Source organism: Leuciscus leuciscus, assembly GCF_965113295.1.
Source record: "Leuciscus leuciscus genome assembly, chromosome: 18".
Taxonomy (NCBI): domain Eukaryota; kingdom Metazoa; phylum Chordata; class Actinopteri; order Cypriniformes; family Leuciscidae; genus Leuciscus; species Leuciscus leuciscus.
Genome location: NC_138742.1, coordinates 29,231,281 through 29,254,506, shown reverse-complemented (window position 1 = coordinate 29,254,506; position 23,226 = coordinate 29,231,281). Strand labels below are relative to the sequence as shown.

Sequence of the window (23,226 nt, the reverse complement as noted above, 5' to 3'; positions counted from 1 at the left end):
TGTCGTCTGCCGCTTTAAATGCTGGAGCTCTTTAAAGCAGGATTGATTCTGATTGGCTGTCAATGTTTTTGTCGTTCATCCGCTGAAAAAAAGAAAATCGTTCTGAAAGTTATTCCGACGATATTGTTTCTCTGTGCCGTTATCGTTATAGTTGTGGTGTGGACTATATCTTTATCGTTATCATCCTGGGTGTGAACTGGTGACAAGTCTTTAAACTCAGCTTGAATATTAAACTTCTGAGCTGGTTAATTCAGACTGAGCTTAAGAACTTAAGTCTTAAAGGGATAGTTCACTTTGAAATTAATTTTTGGTGTGTTTTAGCTTACCTCAAGGGCATCCAAGATGTAGGTGTCTTTTTCAATTTTGATATTTTTAGGTCAAACCGTTCTTGTCTGTCAGTCATATAATGCAGGTCTATGGTCACCACCTCAAAGAGCATGCACAGAGTCCAAATTAAAACAATTCCCCATTGTAAATACACATTGATGGCCTAAGACACGAAACGAGGGGTTTGTGTGAGAAAACGAACAGTATTTATATCGTTGTTACCTCTTATACACAGCCATGTCCGAGTGATCTGATCTGACGTGTACGCAGACTGGTGCATAGATATATACACTAGATGTCGCCTTGTCTACGGCAGTTCATTGGAACGAATGTCTTTAAGGCGACATCTAGTGAATAACATATGGTATCTATGCACCAGTCTGCGTACACGTCAGATCAGATCACTCGGACATGGCTGTGTATAAGAGGTAAAAACGATTTAAATACTGTTCGTTTTCTCACACAAAACCGCTCGTTTCGTGTCTAAGGCCATCAATGTGTACTTACGATGGGGAATTGTTTAATTTGGACGATGGGGAATTGTTTTAATTTGGACTCTGTGCTTGCTCTTTGAGACAGTGACCATAGACCTGCATTATATGACTGACAGACAAGAACGGTTTGACCTAAAAATATCAAAATTGAAACTACTGCGGAAAAAAAGACACCCACATCTTGGATGCCCTTGAGGTAAGCTAAAACATACCAAAATATAATTTCAAAGTGAACTATCCCTTTAAGTCTTCTTTGATTTCCAAATTATTGGTCTTTAATTTTAGGGACAGACTCATTTTATTTGAGCATGTGGGACTGATTTCTTGTTGGATAAAAAGTGTCGAACTCAATCATTATATATATGCCCTCTTTTCAAATCATATCTTCTCACTTTTCTGGGCCAGGAGTGTAAGAGTTAATCAAGCTATAAGGCTGAAATATTACAAATATTCTTTGCACACAATCCTACATCTCTCGTGTCTCGTTTTCTCCTCTGTTCCTTTCTTTTTTCAGTTTATTTCTACTTTCTATCCCCTTTCCTCCTCACTTGTTTCTCACTTTTTTTCTAGCATAAAAAATCGTAAAGTGCCAACTAAAGATTTTTAGAAAACATCTGGACCATGGTAACACCTCTAGTAACAACCACCAGTGTTGTAGTCGAGACATGCTCAATTTGAGTCGAAACATGAGTAGGTTGTGCCCGAGCCAAGACTGAGACCAGAAGAGGGTCGAGTCCAATCAAGACCAAGTCCAAATGTCCCAGAGTCCGTGACGAGACTCAACGTGAACAGTGACATCTACATCATGTAAAACACTAACAAGAACAGTGTTCATCAGAGGAAATCCTTGAATGAAGCCATTGCTGTCTAGAAACACATTACTGCACATCTAAATTGACAAAAGAGCTGGATGTTCCACCAAGTGGGAAAATACTACTGGGAAAATATCCGGTGGACAGATGAAATTAAACACACCAACATCAAAACCTCATCCCAAGTGTGAAGTATGGTGGAGGAACCATCATAGTTTAGGTTGCTTTGCTGCCTCAGAACCTGGAAAGCTTGCTATCATTGACAGAAAAATGAATTCCCATGTTTATCAGGACATTTTGATGGAGAACATATGGTGATTTGTCTCAGCTCAACAGACATTGAGTAGATACAAGAAGACAATTACCCAAAGCACAGGGGAAATTCAGCAATAGCTTCAACAGAAGAACACTCCTCCTATAGCAGCCCAGAGTCCTGACCTCAACCTGATTGAGATGGTTTGGCATGACCTCAAGAGAGCAATTCACACCAGACATCCTAAGAATATTGCAGAGCTGGAACAGTTTTGTTTAGAGGAGTGGTGCAAAATTCCTCCTGACCATTGAGCAGGATTGATCTACAATTGCAGGAAGCTTTGGTTTCTTCGGCTATGTCTGTACAGTGATTACCGGAGACTGCTGAGCAATTGTTTGCTACTTCATTTCAGAATTTGCAGCCCCCACAAAAAACGTGAGTATTTGGCTGTTTCAAATGTCGTTCGGATGATCGTTTCCTATTCAAGCGAGCATTTCTCGGCCTAAATAAGCTGCAAAGTTGACCAGACTTTCAGTCAGAAGTCGAAACTCTGCCTCTCTATAGGACTAGGACGGTCGTGGTGTGAGAACGACAGTGAACCTGTTGCACTCAGACGAAGCTCTTTCAAAGGACTGTTTACCATTTCCAAACCACTTCAGAGCGAGAACCGTTTCTCTCACACCCCTTCTACATTTCAATTCGTCCTCAATCACAGAGTTTCGTACACACACGAGTGAATTACTCGGCATCATCTGCGTAGCCGGGAGGGCGTGTGTGTGTGAGAACGTCCTCTGTGGGTTTTTGAAGTGGCTTCTGAATCAGTATCTACAGCATCCGTTCCAAACTGCGGGTTTCGTCTCTATCTTGCGTCCTCTGTTTATCTCTCCCCATCTCCTCATCCTTCCCAAAATGCCTTACACTGACGCCCCAATCCTGGCTGCATTCCCTCGGGAAAAGGGAGTTACCACGGCAGCCCCCACAGGAACATCCCGCTCCGTGTCAACCCACGCTGGCATCCGAATACACTCGCACACGCATGACCGCAGACTGCAAGAGCGTCCTGGAATTTATTTTATTTTATCAGCGGTGATGGAGAACCAGTATCACAGTGTGTACAGTGTGTGTGTGTATATATATACGTTTCTAATTATTCTCTTTATGAGTCTGCTGGTTTCCTGTTCCCCGTGTGTGTGTGTGTGTGTGTGTGTGTGTGTGTGGATGGTGACACTGGTCTCCACCCTGACTTCAGGAGTATCATTAACCTCTCACCACACAACCCGTCCAGTCAGACGGGACCGCCGTCACCACAGTAACAGGTAGTGTGGGATGCCTTCCTAAACCCTCGGAATGTGAAGTATGGCTGTCCACATTGAGTCCTGTGGGTCGGGAATCTAAGGAAAAGAGCACGTTTAATGTGTGTTTGCATGGAAAAACAGGGAGCGGTACCAAGAAGGGAAACCCAGGCCCACAACCACAGCGAGGAAGAGAAAAGGAGGCGATAAATCAAGAGGGGACATTAGTTGAAATAAAAGAGGGGAGAAGGGAAGTTTGCTTTAACCTGAGAGCCGAAGCCCCTAGTGGCGGGATGAACAATGACAGGTTCATTTAGCAGACAGAATGTGTGTGAGGTTCACAGTGCTTATTCTACTATTATAAAACAGATAGTTACACATCTAACATCTGATTGGATGAGCCATGTTACTAAAGCAACTATAATATTATAAAACGATATACTATGAACTATATTACTTGGCAGAAGACGTGAATATTATAATTAACCAATTTAATTATTTATTTAGCGAATGCTTTTTGTCACATTGCTCTTGCTGCCATTTTAAAATCAAACAATTTTAAAATTTTAACAATTCAGAAAAAGTATCAATATTTTTAAGAAAAATATAATTCCTCTTTTAGAAACTTTCTTGTATCTGTCATTGTCCCTTTAGTGTTTGCTGATCAAAAGGAGAGAGGACGTTCATCTAGGTTAATTATTAGTTTATTTGTTTACTTACATTTATAACAATTTTATTCATTTATTAAATATTGGTCTAAATGACATTGTTCTTTCTTTCTACCATTTTGAATCCGATAAGTGTCATTTTACAATGATTAATCGGATAAAGTATTGCTATTTTCAGAAACTTTTTTAATCTGTCACTTTTGATTTACTGACCTAAAAGATAAATAATAATCACACTGATGTTAGTTAATTTGGTTACTTTTATTTGTTTCATCATATTGATTTATAAAATCAATAAGCCAGTAATGCCACATGTCCCCTACTGTATGTTACAGTGTTTTTACAACAGTTATACATAAGATATCTAATTTATCAGTTTCTGTAAATGTACGCATAACCAATATTAAAGCTTTTTTGATAAGTAAAAGCAGAGAGTATTCACATTCACAGTAAATATTTCCATAGACAAAGTGACTGAAAGTAATTATTTTCAATAAGGACTGATGACTTCAGAACTTCACCAGAGGTTGTTTTATGCAAATGAGCAGTGATGACATTTGGTCACTACCAATGGGAGTGCTGGCCTTGTGATACTGAAGATGAACAGTATAGGCTAGCGACTGAGTCCATTAGTGCCTGCCCCCTTTTTCAGCGGTGCTGGTCCCAAAAGTATTTTTTTTTTTTGTCTTCCCATTATTTTTTCCCATAGGGATTTTTTAATTTTTTAATGAGTCTTTGTTAAAGTATTATAAGCCATGAACCAGGACTACTAATTTAAACATGTTGAAATAAATATATATATATATATATATATATATATATATATATATATATATATATATATATATATATATATATATATATATATATATATATAAGTTGTTGGCAAAATAAGCATATATATGCACACATTTCAGTATTTTGAGATCGATATCGTCTCGATTACATAATTCGTAGTGATTATGGGAAGTGGGCGGAGCTAAAGAGATCTGTGTGTGTGTGTGTGTGTGTGTGTGTGTGTGTGTGTGTGTGTGTGTGTGTGTGTGTGTGTGTGTGTGTTGGGATATGTGGTTTACACGGACAACACGCCGGACATTTCACCTGGGCTCCCCGGACCTAAGGGTAATACGGGGACTATGCCAAGGTCCTCATAAATCAAAGAGTGTAACTGCATTTGTTAGTGTCTGAACAACATAAATTCTCTTTTTCTTTGAAAGTCCTTATTTACCACTTGACCTGATTTTGAGTGTATGCCAGTGTATAGAACAGCGACCCCACAGCTGGGTTTTATATTGCAGTTTCATACACATTTCTGATACACACGGTGCATTTTGGCGGGCCGTCTTGTGATTGGCTGGTTTGCGCACGTGGGCGGTAACAAACAGAAGTCGACGGGAAGCTCCGCCCACAGCACATGGCCCAGCTGTCGCTAATTAAATACCTAATGGACCACACCTCGGAAGTGTCAGCTCGACGTCGTTGGGTTTACTGGATTAAATACATACAGGTAATAATTATATTTATACATATAGTTGCATTTTTGCATGAAGTGTTTCCTATTTGCAAGAAATTGTAACTTGTAACTTACAATTACTGTAAAATGCTATATATTTACCACAATATTAGCTGAGCTAGCTTGAGTGGCTATCAACATGTCCTGCTCATTAAGCCTCGGGCTAAAGAGGTGGAGGACATCAGGTAGAGATGAGGACAGAAGTAACATTGCAAGCAGGTCAAATTTGGTAGTTTTGTTTTTAAAATGAAAGCTAGCTAGGTTAAGTTGAGCTGTGGCTACCGCATGGCTTAATGAGCAGGGCGAAGCTAGTTAAAGCCTTAACTTTTACTACAGACATTGTGTTTGTTTTATAGAATTAAATATTTTCTTAGTAGCCCAACATTATTTTGTTTAAATATGAAGTTGCAGTGACACAGGAAGGCTGTGATATCATTAATATGAGTACTTTCAGGCCATTAAATAAATGTAATGTGTTTATGATGTTCTGTTAGTGTACTAAACCTGTAAGATAAATTAATTGGTACCATAGTAACCAACCACAATGATCAATATACAAAACATGCTGTGTGTAGAGTGTTATTTAAAAAAAAAAAAAGTTAAAAACAGTGTTTTTATATTCTTGACTTTATTTAACTAACTTTGTGAAATTGTTAGTTCTCATATAAGAAATGCTTTAACCATAGAACATTTCACATACCAAAACACTGTACATTTTCCATCAAGCTTCAGGTGGAACATGATTTTTATAGCTTTTGTTAGCACCACCTAACCAGCACACCATAGATGATACTGACCATTACAGAATGTAAGAACAAAAACAATGAAGTCATCAAATGCTGTGTTCATCAGAGTGTAGTTTTCATAATCCACGGTCTACAATATATATATATATTTTTTTTTTTTATACAGGGCCTTGATGATGAAATGTCTCCAAAGATGTGTTGTACCACAAATCCCCCATCCACAACTGATGATACTGAAGAGGTATGTCCTCACAAAAGATAGATTTTTATTAATGTCTTGCACTTGATTGTTAATATCAGAAAAGTTGTCAGTGAGTTTTAAAGCAAGGTTTTCCTCTGTCTTTCTGTCAACACTAGAATGGTTTCTTTTTTTATTCAGATGTCAAATGTCCTCTCTAGTGTCACGCTCCCAGGACTTTCTCTTTATTGTCCTTTGTCTCTGTTTGATCTTCTACAGCTGACCACTGAGAGCAAGTGCACCCATACAGCCGTCAGCCACCCGAATCAGACTAGTCCAGAGCTCGGCCCACTCACCAAGGTTGGAGAGGTAAATTAAATTTGATGTACAACTTATTTGTGGCAAAATGTTAAATATGCCAACCTATTTCAATATATGTGTGTGTGTGTGTGTAGTCACCTGAGTAGAACATGCTTTATGTGGACAGTCGCCTGAGTAGAACATGCTTTATGTGGACAATGGAATGGAAGGACAGTCAGTATAATATCTGAGTGTATGTGTGTGTGTGTGTGTGTGTAGTCACCTGAGTAGAACATGCTTTATGTGGACAGTCGCCTGAGTAGAACATGCTTTATGTGGACAATGGAATGGAAGGACAGTCAGTATAATATCTGAGTGTATGTGTGTGTGTGTGTGTGTGTAGTCACCTGAGTAGAACATGCTTTATGTGGACAGGCGCCTGAGTAGAACATGCTTTATGTGGACAATGGAATGGAAGGACAGTCAGTATAATATCTGAGTGTATGTGTGTGTGTGTGTAGTCGCCTGAGTAGAACATGCTTTATGTGGACAATGGAATGGAAGGACATTGTCTAAACATGCTTTTTCAAGCTTCAGTCAGTATAATATCTGAGTGTATGTGTATCAAACACTGAACCCCACCCAAACATGACTTGGGAGGTCCATACAGTTTAGAGGGTCCCGTCCCCAGAGGCATCACTTTGGTTTTTAAGAACACTTGGACTGCCTGCATTGGATCTGTATGTTGGTTTAATGTGAATGCTAAGTTGTTTGGTTACATGTAATGGAAAGGCACCCATTCAACAGCACTGACGAAAATTCATGACAAGATGTCATTTAAAAGAATCATAGCAAATCTAAGAACTATAAAAGGACTAACACCTCACTCCATGTAAAAGCTTAGTCAATTATTCTAGAAGTGCAATCATTCTACGAAGTTGGCTGACAATAGATAAACAACAAAGTAATCAAATGCTGTATTCATCAGTGTAGTTTTCATAGTCTACAGACTGTAGTCATGTGGCCTGTTCAGTGACTAAAGAACCGTTTCAGAGACTACATGTTTTCCACAAAACACTCACTGAAATACAGCCATGATATCTTTTCACTGAATGCTACACAGGGAACATCTTGTCTTCAAGATATTTATTATAATTGATCTTTTTTTGTTGTTTATTCTTTTTTACAGGGCCTTGATGATGAAATGTCTCCAAAGATGTGTTGTACCACAAATCCCCCATCCACAACTGATGATACTGAAGAGGTATGTCCTCACAAAAGATAGATTTTTATTAATGTCTTGCACTTGATTGTTAATATCAAAGAAGTTGTCAGTGAGTTTTAAAGCAAGGTTTTCCTGTGTCTTTCTGTCAACACTAGAATGGTTGTTTTTTTTTTATTCAGATGTCAAATGTCCTCTCTAGTGTCACGTTCCCAGGACTTTCTCTTTATTGTCCTTTGTCTCTGTTTCATCTTCTACAGCTGACCACTGAGAGCAAGTGCAGCCATACAGCCGTCAGCCACCCGAATCAGACTAGTCCAGAGCTCGGCCCACTCACCAAGGTTGGAGAGGTAAATTAAATCTCATGTACAACTTATTTGTGGCAAAATGTTAAATCTGCCAACCTATTTCAATATATATGTGTATGTGTGTGTGTGTGTGTGTGTGTGTGTAGTCACCTGAGTAGAACATGCTTTATGTGGACAATGGAATGGAAAGACATTGTCTAAACATGCTTTTTCAAGCTTCAGTCAGTATAATATCTGAGTGTGTGTATCTAACACTGAACCCCACCCAAACATGACTTGGGAGGTCCATACAGTTTAGAGGGTCCCGTCCCCAGAGGCGTCACTTTGGTTTTTAAGACTGCCTGCATTGGATCTGTATGTTGGTTTAATGTGAATGCTAAGTTGTTTGGTTACATGTAATGGATAGGCACCTTATTAGTTATACTGGGCTACATGAAGTCAGCTCCAGGCACTGAGGCTAACCACAAATTCTCCATCTACAATTTAAAAATATGAAGAAGGTATATCTTCATATAGGATATGCTTTAAATAAGCTGCATTCAAACATTCAAAGGAAAAAACAAAAACTCAGATAATATCTACAAGGGCTAATTTCTGCACAAACCTTCAATTTCAATCTCATCCAGTGACTTCCCCTGCATGCTGGAAAGGTTTCCTTTCTCCATTGACAAAAGGAGTTTGGAAATCTTAGCCAGTTGTGTTGTGGGAACTGGTAATCTGTAGAAGTCGCGGTGAACACAAATGTGTTCATCAGTGTAGTTTTCATAATCCACGGTCTACAATATTTTTTGTTTGTTTTTTCCTTTTTACAGGGCCTTGATGATGAAATGTCTCCAAAGATGTGTTGTACCACAAATCCCCCTTCCACAACTGATGATACTGAAGAGGTATGTCCTCACAAAAGATAGATTTTTATTAATATCTTGCACTTGATTGTTAATATCAGAAAAGTTGTCAGTGAGTTTTAAAGCAAGGTTTTCCTCTGTCTTTCTGTCAACACTAGAATGGTTTCTTTTTTTATTCAGATGTCAAATGTCCTCTCTAGTATCACGCTCCCAGGACTTTCTCTTTATTGTCCTTTGTCTCTGTTTGATCTTCTACAGCTGACCACTGAGAGCAAGTGCACCCATACAGCCGTCAGCCACCCGAATCAGACTAGTCCAGAGCTCGGCCCACTCACCAAGGTTGGAGAGGTAAATTAAATTTGATGTACAACTTATTTGTGGCAAAATGTTAAATCTGTCAACCTATTTCAATATATGTGTATGTGTGTGTGTGTGTAGTCACCTGAGTAGAACATGCTTTATGTGGACAGTCGCCTGAGTAGAACATGCTTTATGTGGACAATGGAATGGAAGGACAGTCAGTATAATATCTGAGTGTATGTGTATGTGTGTGTGTGTGTAGTCACCTGAGTAGAACATGCTTTATGTGGACAGTCGCCTGAGTAGAACATGCTTTATGTGGACAATGGAATGGAAGGACAGTCAGTATAATATCTGAGTGTGTGTGTGTGTAGTCACCTGAGTAGAACATGCTTTATGTGGACAATGGAATGGAAGGACAGTCAGTATAATATCTGAGTGTATGTGTATCTAACACTGAACCCCACCCAAATATGACTTGGGAGGTCCATACAGTTTAGAGGGTCCCGTCCCCAGAGGCGTCACTTTGGTTTTTAAGAACACTTGGACTGCCTGCATTGGATCTGTATGTTGGTTAAATGTGAATTCTAAGATGTTTGGTTACATGTAATGGATAGGCACCCTATTAGTTATACTGGGCTACAAGAAGTCAGCTCCTGGCACTGAGGCTAACTACATATTCCCCATCTACAATTTAAAAATATGAAGAAGGTATATCTTCATATAGGATATGCTTTAAATAAGCTGCATATAAATAAGATACGCTATAAATAACAAAATGCAATAAAAGGGTAATCATATGTATGAGGTAAATTAAATGTCACATTGGTATTGGATTTAAAATGATTGGATATCGACATGTAAATATGAAATATCTTTCTGTCCAAACTATGTGGCGTAAATATAAAATATCTTTGTCCAAACTATGTGGCATAAATAAATACTACAATTAAATTTTTCGCCAACAGTGTCAAAAACACCGCCTTGTGTGCGCAACAGTATCCTCCTTGGACAAGTGTGTTCGTTGTGTGGGACCCGTATCTTCCTTCAAGTGGCTTGGCTATCGATGCACAGGTTAGATATTTAGTGAATTAGTATAGAGTGTAATGTGTTGTGCTCTAACCACTTAAATAGACCTGCAGTGTTAACATTATTTTACTCAAATGTGTTCCAGTTTGTTCAGGGGTCTGGCATAAATCCTGCCTCAAGCAAATTAAAAGAGATGACTTTAACAGCACAGCACAGGTGAGTATCTACTAAGTGAGTGTTGAACTTGAACTGGCTATAAGATTCAATCACCATGTCAAATAATTTGCTTTCTCACCAATTCAGGCGCAGCAGTCTCCTAAGGCTTCTGAGGATGAACTGCTGTCAGATCAGGACAAAATTCCACATCCAGAATTGGACCAAATATCATCTGATGATGCTGAGGACATGTCTGACAAGGAATACATACCTGATTCAGAGTCAGAATATGCTTTGTCACTACTTGCCAGTAGAAGAACTGAATGTGGCATTTGTGCCATAAATGTCTTCCTGTTTGCAAGACCAACGTCAATGAGCCACTACAGAGGACATGATTGTTTGCATGTTCATGCAAGCCAGTGTGGAGCAAAGCACCCTGAGTACCTTAGGTCAACGCAACTCAGGAAACATGTTGCCACACTCTCACAAGTCCTTAATTTAAAACACAATGAACTTGATCAGGTTGCAGATTTCCTGGGTCACGACATCCGTGTTCACCGCGACTTCTACAGATTACCAGTTCCCACAACACAACTGGCTAAGATTTCCAAACTCCTTTTGTCAATGGAGAAAGGAAACCTTTCCAGCATGCAGGGGAAGTCACTGGATGAGATTGAAATTGAAGGTTTGTACAGAAATTAGCCCTTGTAGATATTATCTGAGTTTTTGTTTTTTCCTTTGAATGTTAATTTATAATCATCTAGACTTGGCGTAGTCAGCATCCCTTTCCAAGAAAAAAAAAAATCACCTTTCATGTCCAAGTATGAGTCGAGGACTACTATTCAGAAATATAAACTTAAGTCTACAGTATGGCTGGACAGTAATTCAAAATTATGTTTGTGTAGGTGCAGTCGAATTACTTTAAATATGAACCTAATATCAGATTGTGTAATCATTTATCTTATGTGCTCATGGACCACATTAAACATAAACGCAGGTATAATAGCTCAAAACTACTCAAGTAAAAATAGTTACTTTGCAAAAAGTGGCAAGTACAAAACCAAGTACTATCTTTTCCTTATTTGATGTGGCTATTTCAACCACAGATTTTTATGTCCAGCTATTTATGAGAGTTTTACCAGAGCTGTAAACTATTTGAGTAAATGTAATTAGTAACAGTACAACTACAAAGTAGCCAAAAAGTTATGCAATTACAAATTACATTTTGCATGGCACCTAACTTTTTCTGCAGCAGTTTGTTTTTGCTATAAAGAAGTGATATTTCCATCTAAGTGGCATTGACTGAACTATATCTTGTGCGTTTTGCCCTTACTCACCCAAACTTGTCAACAAGTCTACTTTACATGAATGCGAGTGCATTAGTAGGTGCTAAATCGCAGACGTTTGATTTAGATGAAGTCAGGACTGCAGCCAGTGATGAGTCCAAAACCAGCACATCCAGTGCAAGTAGACTTTGACTATTTAATTTGACTTAACATAATTTTTTTTTATCCACCATATTGACAAGGCCTTTTTGAAGGATATTGGTTTACGTGTGGCCTTTTTGTGCACTTGAGCTTAACTGAGACTTGAGAGTTTGTAGACGTTTAAATAGATAGTTCACCCAAAAATGAAAATTGTCATAATTTACTCACCCTCAGGTTGTTCCAAACTTGTCTTTGTTCTGCTGTACTAGTCAATGGCTGGCAAGATCTGCTTGGTTAAAAATATATAAAATATCTATCTATGTGTACAGCAGAACAAAGAAATACAGGTTTGGAACAACTTGAGGTTGACTACATGAAGACAGAATTTTCATTTTTGGGTGAACAATCCCTTTAAGAGGCTGTTGTGTCGACCCTGATTTATTAGACTATTGAGGTGTTCAGTTTTATTTAGATTTTAGAAAATAAACATGACTTCTCATTTTACAAATCAATTGTTTCTTATTTTCACCTGCCTGTCTCAGGTGTCAAGGACTAGTGCATCTTTGAGCCTAGATTTAGTAGAAGTAAAATACTAAAGTATTGTTAATCACTTTTACTCGTATTGGTAACTTGTAATAGAGTAATTTATGCTGCAAGGTATCTGTCTTTTTACTCAAGTATGGTTTTCAAGTACTCTTTACACCTCTGAGTTTTACTAATGCCATTTTCCAGATGAGATTGCGTTAAGTGATGCTGAAGACAGTGGGAGCGAATCTGATGACAGCAACACAGATCTCACCGCATCAGAGCTTGGAACTGTGGAGCCTATGGTTTCTGACTCTACAACCACAGAGCAAGACCATGACATGGGAGACTTTGGTATGTTAACTCAATTCATAGTCACTGCTGATAAAATGTATATTTTCCTGTGACAAAAGTAACTTGTTAAATTGTTTTCAACAGGATCAGTGTCATTTGTGTCGTCCACAGTAAGTGAGAGTGTACCTCCCTCTGAAGGTAAGATTCAGATTCAAGACGTTTATTGTCTATGCACAGAAGAAACACAGTGGTTTATACCCTACAATGAGATTCTTATTTTGCCCAACTCCCTTAAAGGGATACTTCACCATTTTTTCATATTAAACTGTTATTCCCTTAACTAAGATGAGTTGATGCATACCTCTCTCATCTCAGTGCGTGCACTCAATCGCTCTGGCGCGCGGCGACAGTTTGATAGCACTTAGCTTAGCCCAGATCATTCATTAGGGACCAAACAGAAATGAAGCTAGAAGCGACCAAACACCTCCACGTTTTCCCTATTTAAATACAGTTACACGACCAAGTATGGTGACACAAAATAAAACGTGGCGCTTTTCTAAGCGGGTAAAAAGGATAACTGTAGTGTATGGCGGAATAGCACTGGGAGCACTTCGACTAGGTGTAAAAAGCAGAGCCGGACAGTAACGGAGTACATTTACTTGAGTACAGTACTTAAGTACAATTTTGAGGGATCTGTACTTTACTCGAGTATCATTTTTGGGGAGTACTTATGACTTTACTCAAGTACATTTGAGAGGCAAATATTGTACTCTTTACTCCACTACATTTCTATCCATAACCGTGAGTACCCGTTACTTCTAAAAAAGAAAAAGAAAAATCTCGGAAACCCTCAATTTGTTGTTTCCCTCTCAAACGTGATTGGATTGTGCAGGCGCCACTGATTGGGACAGCCTATCAGCAATCACCTTCAGCTTTCCGCCAAAGGTCAACTCCATGGTCAGATTTAGATAAGAGACGAAACCATGGATGAAACAATGGATGAAGACGCAGCAGGTCCGTCCCGGGAATGTGCCAACCCGTGGCCCCACCTCGCCAGACTATTTCAATTTTCTGAACAAGTTAATGATAGTTTTCGCTTCAAGTGTTTGCTGTGTTTACCAATGTAAGCACTGTGGCAGTAGTAATGCAATATTTAGAAAATGTACTCTTGTACTCTTGATACTCAAGTACTTTTAAAAACAAGTACTTCAGTACTTTTACTTAAGTAGACATCTGACTGTAGTACTTTTACTTGTACTTGAGTAAAATTTAGCAAGGTGTATCTGTACTTTTACTCAAGTAATGAAGCTGTGTACTCTGTCCGCCTCTGGTAAAAAGTCACGTTGGTTCTAATGACAGAAGTGAGAGGGAGAGGATTTTTCAAGCGTGACTTTTTACTGCGCCAAGTCGAAGTGCTCTTGAGTCCCAAGTGCTATTCCGCCATACATTATAGTTATCCTTTTTACCCGCTTAGAAAAGTGCCATGTTTTATTTTGTCACCATACTTGGTCATGTAACTACTTGTGTAACTGTTTTTAAATAGGGAAAACGTGGAGGTGTTTGGTCGCTTCTAGCTTCATTTCTGTTTGGTCCCTAATGAATGAACTGGGCTAAGCTAAGTGCTATAAGTGTCGCCGCGCGCCAGAGCGATTAAGTGCACGTACTGAGACGAGAGAGGTATGCATCAACTCGTCTTAGTTAAGGGAATAACATAGTTTAATATGAAAAAACGGTGAAGTATCCCTTTAACATTATTATGCACGTCTTTGTGATGTATTCAACTATCAAAATGCAAGAGTAATCTTAAAGAAAGAGATATAAATGAATAGCCCTAAATTTAACTGTACTGCATTTGTACAAAACATCTTGTCTGCAAGGGAGCATATACACTTACTTTATTATCAGGAAATGTATACTGAATTTGAGGTAAAAGTAAAGTTACCTCCTCCTCTTCACATGTTCTCTTGATTGCCCATGAGTATGTTCTATTAATTCTCTTTTTAGCAAGTTGGTTAAAAGACTAAAAATGAATTGGTCTTGATGACTGAGTCACAACATGCCACAAAATCTGGAAGATTAAGAGGTTAAAAGTAGTATTAAGCTGATTGTTACGTACAGTTTCAATATCAAGACTAAACTTTCAGACCAAGTTCCAACACTATTTAGTTAACCTTATGAAATCAGATTTAAACTGAGAATCAGACCTTAAACCCCATAGTCTTGGTTTCAATTAAAATACGGTGTGTTAAAGTACAATGCCAAAATTACTTAAGACATGTTACTAATTATAGTATTACTTACTGCAATTAATTCAAATAGCAAAAGGTTTGGCCACATAAATAGATGAACAGCAGACATTCTAATAATACTCCATATTGTCCGCACTCTAATGTGGGCTAGTAAAGTTGGTGAAATCACATCGAGTGAGACACCAACTGATACCCAAAGTGAATTAAGAAAAGTAAACTGCAATTTCTTGTCAACTGTGGCATTAACTGACCTCATGTTTTGATGGCTTAAACTGGACAACACATTTAGTGATCTATTCATTTTTGTTTGCCTATCTTCCAGGGAAGTATGCTGATGAGGAACATGGATCCAGAAGAGTGGCAAAGAAAGTGTGGTCTAAGGCTGAGGTCGCTGCAGTAATGCGACACTTCAAAGGTCATATAAGCAGGGGAAAACTGGCCACCAAAACTGAATGCAGTCACTGCAAACTGGTGGAAGACCCCGTGTTGGCACAAAGAACAGTGCAAAATATAAGGGACTTTGTTCGAAATAGAGGAATAGCTGCAAAGAGGCAGTCAGAAAAAGAAAAGATTTAAATACACTGACAATTGTGGTGGTGTTTCTATGTTTGTGTTAAAGGAACACGCCGACCTTTTGGGACTTTAGCTTATTCGCCGTATCCCCCAGAGTTAGACAAGTCCACACACACCCTTCTCATCTCTGTGCATGCCGTAACTCTGTCTGACGCACCCACCGCTAGCCTAGCTTAGCACAAACACTGGAGGTAAACGGCTCCAGCTAGCATACTGCTCCCAATAAGTGACAGAATAACGCCAACATTCTCCTATTTACATTTTGTGATGTGTATAGTCACAGTGTGTATGAATAACAAGGTCACATGATACACAGCCATCTTCTAACCGTATACATACTGGGAACTATATTCTCATAGAATTAACTATATAGAAGACGAAGCACTGCTGGCTGGAGTGATTAGCACAACCCTCTGAGCGAACTCTCTGCTCCTCACCACGGGCTTCTCAGGTCCTGCGAGCAAATCCTTCCGCAGTAGCAGTGCTTCGCCTTCTGAGAATATAGTTCCCAGTATGTGTACGGTTAGAAGATGGCTGTGTCTCATGTGACCTTGTTATTTGTACACGCTGTGACTATACACATCACAACATGTAAATAGGAGAATGTTGGCGTTATTGTGTCACTTATTGGGAGCAGTATGCTAGCTGTAGCCGTTTACCTCCAGTCTTTGTGCTAAGCTAGGCTAGCGGTGGGAGCGTCAGACAGAGTTACGGCACGCACGGAGATGAGAAGGGGGTGTGTGGACTCATCTAACTCTGGGGGATACGACGAATAAGCTAAAGTCCCAAAAGTCCAAAGTTCCTTTAATGTTTTAAATAGAGGCCGTCACAAAAGCAAACTGTAAAACAGCTTTTATTTTATTTTATATATTTTTTTATTTTTTGTTATGAGCAACCATGGGTCTTTTGAAGTTGGGTAAGAATGACTTATTTTACCTTTTTTGCTCCATTCTCATTGTCATGGCACTGGTGTTGTGTGACAATCTATTGTTTAGCTCTTACAGGCTGTTATCTGGCTGTTAGTCAGTGTCACCAACTAACAATGGTGATGTTAGAGTTGTGCAATAAAATAATAATTCAAGTCCCATTAATGCTTGGTGGTGTCAGGTTAATGTGTATTTATGTTAATGTGTATTTATGTTAATGAGCAAGTGACGTCATTGTCCCTTTAAAGTCCCAATAATGTTTGTTTTGGTCCTTATAAGTCACATATTCTTCAAAAAGAGAACTGTCTCTATAAACCACAATAATTTTAGGGTGGTGTGTATCACGCTCTGAAGGGTGTATCTGAAGTCTAAAGTGTCCTGAATTTTTTCCAAATTTTTTTGAGCGTTTTAATCTAACTCTCATAGCTCTAGGACCTCAGGAAAGGGTAGTCCATCTAAACCACCACCGGGCCTGTTTGGAGAAAAAGTCTGGCTAATCCACATAAACCAGTATGTGTGTGTGTGTGTGTGTGTGTGTGTGTGTGTGTGTGTGTGTGTGTGTGTGTGTGTGTGTGTGTGCACGCGCGCGCGCGCGCGTGCGTGGTCAGACATAATAATAGCTGAATGAAAGCTATAGTTCTCAGGTCTCCTCATCAACTTTCTCCCCCTCAGATCTTCCCAAACAAAAACATTGCTTCAAACATGTCTGCTAAGACAATTACATCAGCAGAGACATCAAGAACACACACTGCTAGTGTCCTTCATCCAAACCATTCTTAAGGCATTTTCTCCATGGCTCTACGTCAAGCCAAAGCAAACATTTATCCTGACGTTTTCCTATGGCTGTGTGATTTTACAGTGCCTCCAAGTCTAGCCAACTATCGGGGAAATTTGTGAATTTTTCTCACTCAGATCCATTTTCTTCTCATAAAGAGGTGGAAGCTTGATTGCCGTCTTTTATGAACTAGGCAGATTTGAGTAAGTTACTTGAATTTTTCATGTTTTATCTCTCATGACTTGGGTTGCCAGGCCAAACACATAATCCCAGAGTCGGAATTCCATACTTTCATCCTTCTGCAAAAAGAAAACACAGCGTACTGGAGCTCTGTCCCGCGTACCCTCATCAGGAAGCCCACGGGGAACACGCGGCCAGCCCGCCGCTCGGAGGATTATTAGTGGTTGCTGGAGAGCCCGACATTCCCGTTCTGAGGGGATTCCAACTACAAAGAGCAACATTTTAATTCCACTCTCTTGGTACGTCTCCAGTGAACGCAGGGCGGTTTATCCTAAACCTACAAACACATTTCATAACGTTCCCCCACAATAAGGGAAGACGTAGAGAGAGAGAGTGTGTGTTTATGTCAAAATGAGAATTCCAAAAAAACAGCCAAATGGGGGAGAATGATAGAAACATGTTGATTGAATTTATAATATGACTTCGGTAAAGGCAAAAAGGGAGAAATAGACACATCAGCACAGCGTATGGTGCAAAACCTTCAGGTCTGTCAGCACACACATCACATCACAAAGTATATTAGCACTCCACCACAAACCTGTCCGCACTTCACACACACACACGTGCATAAACGTATAGCCTTTCACACACCGGGCTGTCCTCGCTCTGCAGATGAATGTTGACAGAAAAACACACGGGGAATTATGTGAATGGCGTTTCAGTGAAAGAAAAGAGCAGTGCATATGAACAGAATCATTTAGTTTTTGTCCATTTTCCGACTGGAGAATGAATGGAGGGCATGTATTTAAGAAGGGTAAACATGATACAGGAAATTATTTGAGAATAAATAGAATTAAATCTACACGGAAAAGTTACATTTAAATGTATTTGGCATTATGATTTATTTTCTTTCCTTGATTATTGCCACTTTTGACTTAATCTTGACAAAGAAAAACTTTAATAAAAAGCATGTTTTTGGGTTTTGGTATAATGTGTGCTGTGGTGGATGGATATTGCGTGTCACTGATATGTGATGCCAATTACTTTTTTTAAGGATTTGGAAAAAATGTCTTGGACAACAATAAACATTAGCTACCTGTATCAGTAAATGCATTTTTAACTTGTGTAAAAAATCTAAAAAGAAATGATTTGTTTCTGAATTAAAATTCTCAAAATTCAGACCACTGGTAACAAAGGTCCTCTTTGATAATGTAAAAAATTAAAAAATCTTAACTCTTGAGTTGTGTTCAAAACCCTTTTGATGTTCCCGGTCAAAAATGACCGGCCTATAAAAAATTGCTTATAAATCACTTGTTATGCTATATTATCACCCAATATTGGATTCAATCTTTTTGTCAACTTGTTCTCTTTCAATTAGGACTAGTTTTATATTTCTATTTGCATCTGATTAATCGTAGGCCTCATTTATCTGAGAGTAGGCATCTCATTTTTTTGAGTAAAACAAGCATTATTTATAAATAATTTGATCACACTACTCTACTTTAATGTTTCACCAGAAAGTTTGGTTTTGAAAAACTTTTATTTTGTACAAAATGGCACAGAGTTACACTTGTGGTGTTCCACTGGGCCATTGAGAGTGAATGGGAGAGACTGAAAATAAGAGAAAATTTTAGTTTTCAGGAGCATGTTCATTATATTTATGTACACATATGTGAGCCCTTGGACCTGTGCATGTGTGGATACATGCATACACACGCTACCCAAACACACACACACACACAAACTATTTTGAGTATTACACACATTCTTTTTCACAGAGAGAAACTTGATCCTACCCTGAACTACATCTAATATCCATTCGTCCATCTGACATTCATACACACACGCACACACACACAGACACGTATGCGCAAACTGGATTTAGTCCGCAGTGACCCCGTTTCAAAATAATCTTTCTTTCATGTTCTTTGTTTCATCACAGTTTTCAGACAAAATATGAAATTTTCTTGTTATAGCACAGACACATATAAATGCTTCACAGTGCCTTGTTTGTCATTTATTTTGTAGCAGCGCAATGGTGAAGAAGCCTCTGTGCATGATGTTCTTCATCAGATCATTGATCGAGACACTATGAGGAGGAGGCGATGCAGGATGAATCTTGCAGTGAAGGAGCATTAGAAGATGTATCAGAAGAAGAAGGCACCAGATGCTAGAGACCTTGAAAAAGCTGATGAGCAGCAGTCTTCTGATGAAGAGGGCCCAGCTGACGGTTACATTCTGGTCGAAAGATGGAACTTTGTCCTGGTCTTCATCCTATGAGGCAAGGTAGTTTTTCTTCTGAGATTCATCCTGCATCGCCCCCTCCTCACTAGTATCTTAATTCTTGATCAATGATCTGATGAAGAACCACACACGCATACGTGTCTCTGTGTGTGTGTGTGTGTGTGTGTGTGTGTGTGTGTGTGTGTGTGTGTGTGTGTGTGTGTGTGTGTGTGTGTGTGTGTGTGTGTGTGTGTGTGTGTGTGTGTGTGTGTGTGTGTGTGTGTGTGTGTGTGTGTGTGTGTGTGTGTTTGTGTGTGTGTATGAATGTCAGATGGATGAATGGATATTAGATGCAGTTCAGGGTAGGATCAAGTTTCTTTCAGTGAAAAAGAATGTGTGTAATACTCAAAATAGTTTGTGTGTTTTAACGTGTGTGTGTGTTTGGGTAGCGTGTGTATGCATGTATGCACACATGCACAGGTCCAAGGGCTCTATGTTTGCAAGCACACATGCACATATGTGTACATAAACATAATGAACATGCTCCTGAAAACTACATTTTTCTCTTATTTTCAGTCTCTCTCATTCACTTTCAATGGCCCTCAATGGCCCAGTGGAACACCACAAGTGTAACTCTGTGCCATTTTGTACAAAATAAACGTTTTTCAAAACAAACACCTGGTGAAAGTAGATGTGATCAACAGTGCATTTTTTTCCCCTCCATATTTTATTTAATATTGTGAAAATTATTCAGAAATAATGCTTTTTTTTACTCAAAAAATTAGATGCCTACTCTCAGATAAATGAGGCCTACTATTAATCAGAAAACCAATCCTAATTGAATCCACAAGTTGGCAAAAAGATTGAATCCAATATTGGGTGATAATATAGCATATAATAAGAGATTTATAAGCTATTTTTTGACTGGGAACATCAAAAGTGTAACAAGGTGACAACAGCTGTTCTGGCAGAAATGTTTCTGATTTTCTTCATAACCAAATGTAATCTCTTATGGAAACCTCTATTGTTCCCTATAATTGTATTGGTAATAGTATTGGGGACGGTGATTATTATTAAAAAATGTTTGTAATAATTATAAAAAAGTACACATATTAGTACACATCAATTCCAAATGTATTAAGAACATAAAATGCAAAGTAGAATTTCCCATTTTTATAAATGCATTATAGATGTTAAAATGCTTGGAGACAATACAAAAAAAAAAAGTATATATATATATATATAATTATTATTTTATAATAATAATACAGGACAGGGAATTTCCCTTTATTGGAGAAGTTTTCTAATACGGAATGATGTCTGAGTGACATCATCTTATTTCCCAGACTCACAAACAAACAAACAAACAAACAAACAAAGACCTTTCATCAAAGATGTGATGCCCATCTAAAAAACTCAAACCAAATGGATCTGTCTAATTAAAGCCATGTATCCCATGAAACAGGGAACGTTTTGTCAAAAACAAAAAGGTTTTGTTGTGTGAGAGCTGGTTGTGATAAAGGAGAGACGTCTCCATGAAAAAAGCCACGTCTGGCCACCAAACAATCTTTATGGCGAGGTAAGAGGTAGATGCGGTTGTCCACCCAATCCAAACATACAGATTATTTGTTAATTTTCTTTATTATTTATACATTTTGAATATTGGTGTCTTTAATCATATTGCTGTGGCTGAGACACATTTGTACAAACACAGAATGTAAAATCTGAAGAGGTGACATTCTCATGTTATGTGTCTTAGGCAATGTGTTCCCCAGGGTTCGCTCCTGGGCCCTTTTAAATTCTCCTTTCTGTCTGTTTTTATTTTCTCACACAGACAAGGAGTGTCACTCTTTGTTGCTATAACTCAGCGTAACGTTGACGGATGGATTCAAAGATAATACCCTCTAGTGTATGTGTACATGTGTGTTTCTGAAAAGGGGGGAAACAGAGTACTTGTCTGAGACCCCTCAATTAGTCACACTGAACCTGCTGGACCACACACATGCTTTTGGATACACACACTCTTTCGACAAAATCAATGGCCTTGGTGTCAGTGCATACTTGGTGCTGCACTAATATACCACAACACATATCTGTCAGACAGGAAACCACAACTCATGTGGCCATCGGAGTTTGCGCACACACACACACACACACACACACACATTTCTCATTTTCTATTGTGTGTGTGGCTAGAACTGTCTGTGTCTCAAGGCTACACTGCTCAAGCTGAGCCAAACACACTCACACAAACGCATACAAGGATGCGGACTCTTTACCTACAGTAAACAGCTTGCTTTATAACGTACATCTGCTCAAACACATGGAGGGACAGGTGATTCTGAACGAGCGGAAACATCTCTCAATGCTTCTCTTCTCCTGTTGAGCATGTGGTGATAAAACGTTTCAGTTCAAGCTGTCAGAATACAGAAACAAAATATATTTTATATATTCAGCTTTGCAGTGTTTGGGCTGTCTGAAGCTTTGTACTGTATACAGTAATGGTTACAATATGAAGTATGCAGTCTCAAACACTCCGACTCAAACCGACCCCTGGTTAGGTTAACTCATCACAGGGCCTCCACCATGACTCATAGAAGACCGCATCTCTCACACACTTATAACCCAACCTGATAAAAAACCTCTTTCAGCATCTGACACAACCACATCAGTGTGATTTCAGGCTGGATCTGGGCCGCATCAGGACATCGGGCTGAAAGAGACTCTGTCCACTGGGACAAAGATGACAATGAGTGTGTAAATCTCAGGTTCATTCTGTGGTTTGTATCTGCTGGGAATGCTGGGAAATCAGCAGGATGAAGCATTATGTGAATCACCAAGGCTGAATAAAAGAATCTTTGTTGAACATTTTATTGTTCTCTTTCATCTTTTCTTGGTTTTATCTTCTTTTTATCACTGTTCTCATTAGTCACTGCTCAGATTGGAACCTGACATAAGTCTGCATGCATATGGAAGACAGAGACTTTGTTAGGAACTAAATATTAGCATACTGCTTACTGCACAATATGGGTTTTTAATTCAAGAACTGTACAGTGTTTATAGTACCACAATAGTTACTTCATTTGATTATTATTTCTTTTCTTTCTTATTGTAAGCCAACCAAAATATCGTTCATAGTGGATAATGAATCCAGTAACATTTGAATTAAAAACAAAAATAGTTGGCATTTATAATCCAATTATGTGTAAAAGGTGAATATATGGTTAATATCTACTAAAATTGTATACAGCTTAAAAATAAAATAGCAATATTACTTAAAAAAAAAAAAAAAATTCCTTGCAAATACACAAAAATAAAAATGGAGTTCTAAAATTCCTAACAATAAAATAAATAGAAATAAAAAAATAAAAAGCAAAACTGTATTATTAAATATAAATATGATTAAAACTTAAACATCAAAATGAAATTTGAAAACCTTATCGCACTTCAAATGGAAGATCAAGTGATCACATTTCAATGTGGGATACAGTATGTCATGCATTGTGCTCTGTTGTATACTGAACATTTTGGCAAATGCAGTAGGATATTTGATATTGCAGAGTTATAGCAACAAGGAGTGATAAAAAAGTGGCTGCATGTCTGAGAAAATG

At 38.5% G+C, this 23,226-nt stretch overlaps 1 protein-coding gene across 1 annotated transcript; it reads left to right on the top strand.

Moving 5' to 3' along the window:
• Positions 1–10,201: 10,201 nt before the first annotated feature.
• LOC309480629 (uncharacterized protein) lies at positions 10,202–16,734 on the top strand. The gene is made up of 6 exons (XM_082145242.1): positions 10,202–10,332; positions 10,433–10,503; positions 10,591–11,128; positions 12,603–12,749; positions 12,834–12,887; positions 15,261–16,734. The coding sequence occupies exons 3-6, from the start codon at positions 10,693–10,695 to the stop codon at positions 15,512–15,514; spliced, it is 891 nt and encodes a 296-aa protein (XP_082001368.1). The 5' UTR covers positions 10,202–10,332; positions 10,433–10,503; positions 10,591–10,692; the 3' UTR covers positions 15,515–16,734.
• The last annotated feature ends 6,492 nt before the right edge of the window (positions 16,735–23,226 follow it).

Coding starts and splice junctions, on each gene's coding strand:
- LOC309480629 (XM_082145242.1), top strand. CDS start 10,693: ATGTCTGACAAGGAATACATACCTGATTCAGAGTCAGAATATGCTTTG. Junction 11,129..12,602: donor GGATGAGATTGAAATTGAAG/GTTTGTACAGAA, acceptor GCCATTTTCCAG/ATGAGATTGCGTTAAGTGAT. Junction 12,750..12,833: donor CCATGACATGGGAGACTTTG/GTATGTTAACTC, acceptor TGTTTTCAACAG/GATCAGTGTCATTTGTGTCG.